The sequence below is a fragment of the Austrofundulus limnaeus genome, unplaced genomic scaffold, assembly GCF_001266775.1.
Source record: "Austrofundulus limnaeus strain Quisiro unplaced genomic scaffold, Austrofundulus_limnaeus-1.0 Scaffold25, whole genome shotgun sequence".
In the NCBI taxonomy this organism is placed as follows: domain Eukaryota; kingdom Metazoa; phylum Chordata; class Actinopteri; order Cyprinodontiformes; family Rivulidae; genus Austrofundulus; species Austrofundulus limnaeus.
Window position 1 is genome coordinate 3,221,362 of NW_013952427.1, and position 3,374 is coordinate 3,224,735.

General features: G+C 39.8%; 1 protein-coding gene across 2 annotated transcripts in view; it reads right to left on the bottom strand.

Annotated features, from left to right (window-relative positions):
• fkbp8 (FKBP prolyl isomerase 8) overlaps positions 1-3,374 on the bottom strand; it is a 15,657-nt gene that overhangs the window by 6,796 nt on the left and 5,487 nt on the right. For both annotated transcript variants that reach the window (XM_014004641.1, XM_014004642.1), the window contains exons 6-7: positions 2,517-2,689; positions 2,355-2,432 (exon numbers count right to left, since the gene is read on the bottom strand). In XM_014004641.1, the coding sequence (XP_013860095.1) occupies positions 2,355-2,432; positions 2,517-2,689 (251 nt within the window). The remainder of the gene's footprint in view (positions 1-2,354; positions 2,433-2,516; positions 2,690-3,374) is intronic.

Below are 3,374 nucleotides of genomic sequence, written 5' to 3' on the forward strand. Positions count from 1 at the left end.
AAGGCAACATTAATGCTGAAAGCTACATGCAGGTTTTGGAGCAACATTTGCTGCCATCCAAACCACATCTTTTTCAGGGACATCATGTTTATTTCAGCAGGACAATGCCAAGCCACGTTCTGCACGTGTTACAACAGAGTGGCTTTGTGGTAATGGTATGCAAGTAAATTACAGGGGGTATGTGGAAAACTTCCCAGATGTGTAAAATAAATAAATAAATAAAAAATTGGACAGAGTCCCCATGATTTCCACAATGCAGAAAATGCAGACGGAATCGTGGAATTGACAAAAAAAATTGAATTCAGTAAAAAAATGTAGGATCTCACGGAAATTKTCTCATTTGGGTGTGTTTCTGTATTTGGGAGAATACAATGTATTTTGGACGCTGCCGCTTTCTGTACCTGCCATTACCTGGTTTATTTATTTAATTACTTATTCACTTTCAAGGCAACATGTTTATCTTTATGTTTAATTTGGAATGAAAATATTGAAATGCTTGAGAATTAAATGTTCAAGTTAAGGTGGTTAAATAAATTATTTTAATTTAATAATCAATAGTTTGGGAGAATCATCATTACGTTTGACTGAGGGGGTACTAGTGGTATGACAAAATGGCTCATGGGGTACACAAGTCTGAAAAGGTTGGGAACCACTAGGCTACTATACCAGCCTGCCTGCAGTCCAGACCTGTCACCCATTGAACACGTGTGGAGCATTATGAAGCACAAAATACAACAACAGAGATCCCGGACTGTTGAGTAACAGTAGTTGTACATCAAGCAAGAAAGTAAAGGAATTCCACCAGCAAAGCTTCAACAATTAGAGTCCTCAGTTCCCAAAACAGAGACAAACAAAGGAAAGGGGATATAAGCAAAAAAAAAAATCTGTTCATTAAAATATTGTCTTTATAGTGTATTCAACTGAATATGGGTTGAAAAGGATTTGCAAATCATTGTATACCGTTTGTATTTATGCTTTACACAATGTCCTAACTTCTTTAGAATTGGGGTTATAGWAGAGCTGGGCGGTATACCGTTTTGTACAKAATACCAGTTTTTATTTTAGTTATATGAATTTTTTGAATACCGGACATTCCGGTTTAAATAGCGGAACGTTTCGTCGCGGCCGCCAGTGAACTGTTGTTTCCCGGGGGACATTTTTCCTTGCTGCACCGCTATGTGCGTTAGCATGCTGATGTTTGGAGCAGCTAGTTGCAGCCGCGGGTGGTGATTCCACTGCTTATACTGACTGACGTTTAAAAAAACATCCCGTTTTCGCCGTCGCTGAATGTAGTAAACACCTCTTCAGTGACGCGCACAGTTAGATTTAACGTGGTTAGTTAATATGGAGACGTTATGCTGATGGAGACTTAACGTGGTTCTATTGTGAAAACCCTGCGGGAAGTAGTTCCTAGTGGAGTTGGAATTGACTGGTGTGCAAGGTGAGTCGTGCTGATAAGCTTTAATAAATAACATAAAACAATAAACCCGATCATAATCTTTTCTTAACCCTCCTCCTTCACGACTGGACCAAAATGTGACTACTGTCTCCAACCACCAGTCAGAGAAGAACAGACACAGAGGAGGRAAACAGCGACACAGACAGAGGTACAGTAAAAGAAAAAAAAGTCAATAAGCAGGGTTTGTACATTTTATCATCAGCTGAGCTGTGATGAAAAGAAAAATACCGTCAAATACCGTGAAACCGGTGAAAATGTTGAAAATACCGTGATATAAAATTTTGATCATATCACCCAGCTCTAGGTTATAGTTAACTGCTTTTTAACCAGGAAGTTCCTGGACATTACAGTCTCCTTTTGAAGGGAGACCTCATTTAAATTCCTGGGTGTATACCAGTCCTTGATTGAAGTGACTCATTTATTGGGCAGCATTACAAATTGTAACAGTCCATTATATTACACAGCTTGTGTTGGCTGAAAAGTGGTGAACAGGCGATGTGCTGTTTGGCAGGTTGGTGTAGGACTGAAGTGAGGAATTTTGGGCGTAAGGACCATGCTGCTGCAGCTGATCCAAGAAGCCCACACACTTGAGTGTGCTCTGAAGAGTGGCCTTGTATAGCCACAGTACCATATACATGCCCGGCTGCATTCAGGAGAACGGAAACGGTGGCTAGGCATTAGATATGGCTGGGGTGCAGGGTGAACCTATTTACAGCAACAACATGAAAACAGATCCTCTGAAACGATGATTCAGCAGCAGTACACCTGACCTTCAGCTACAAGCTGATTTATAGTTTACCCAACAGCACCACCTACTGGCCATGAGATGGGACGTTCATTCCCAGTCACCAAAAGATGCATTTTATTTTTAAATCACAAGATGAAACCAAACTACCTTGTTGCTTGGTTCCAGCTTCAGAGCCTTCCGTAAGGTTTGAATGGCTTCTGTGTATTCGCCTTGCAAAGCCAGTACCTAAAGCAAAAACACACAGAAGTCAGGATGGAAACCAAACATCGTCTGATCAAATGAAACTGAAACAATGAGAGCAAAGCATACCTTGCCCATGCGGAAAAGTGCTTTGATGTTGTCCGGCTGGTGTGCAAGGACTGACACACAGGACTTGAGAGCTGCATCGTAGTGGTCCAGTTTCAGCTGAGAAGCAGCCATGTTGTTTAGACACTTAACTTTGACATCCAGCAACTCGTTCTCTGCCTCAGGGCTGATGTTAACTACCCCAGAAAACAAAACAACAAATAGTAACTAGGTCTTCACACATTACATAGGCAAAACATTTATAATATAAATGTTTTACATTTTTTAAGCATACATTTAGGTAAAAGTTGATTAGTTTGTTGTTTTAGAAGTAAACTTAGCTATCAAAAAGCAGAAAGCTTTTTTACCCGAACATTGAACAAGGAGGGTGTCACCCCCACAACTGCACAAACCGCCTCTTATCAACTGTTTCACCCCCAATATCAACTATGGGGGTACACATTTTGACCATTTGTTTTTCTAACGTACTACCACAATAAAATTCGATATTTTCTTGTACACAACTGAAATACTGTGTTGCGAAGGACAATTCCACATAATTTCTATCTTCCTCCTGCTGTAGGGAGTGAGGGGGAAATTACATCCTACGTTGCGCAAAAAAAAGCAAATAAACAACTGTGGTTGTTTTTGTTTGCACTGAAATTCGAAAAGAATATATATATACAGCGGGTAAAATAAGTATTGAACACATCACCATATTTCTCAGTAAATATAAAGTATTACTGGAGGTGCTAAATGACATGAAATTTTCACCAGACGTCGGTAACAACCCAAGTGATCCATGCATACAAAGAAATCAAACCATAAATGCCCAGAAATGAAGTTATTTGTAATAATGTGGAATGGCACAGGGAAAAAGTA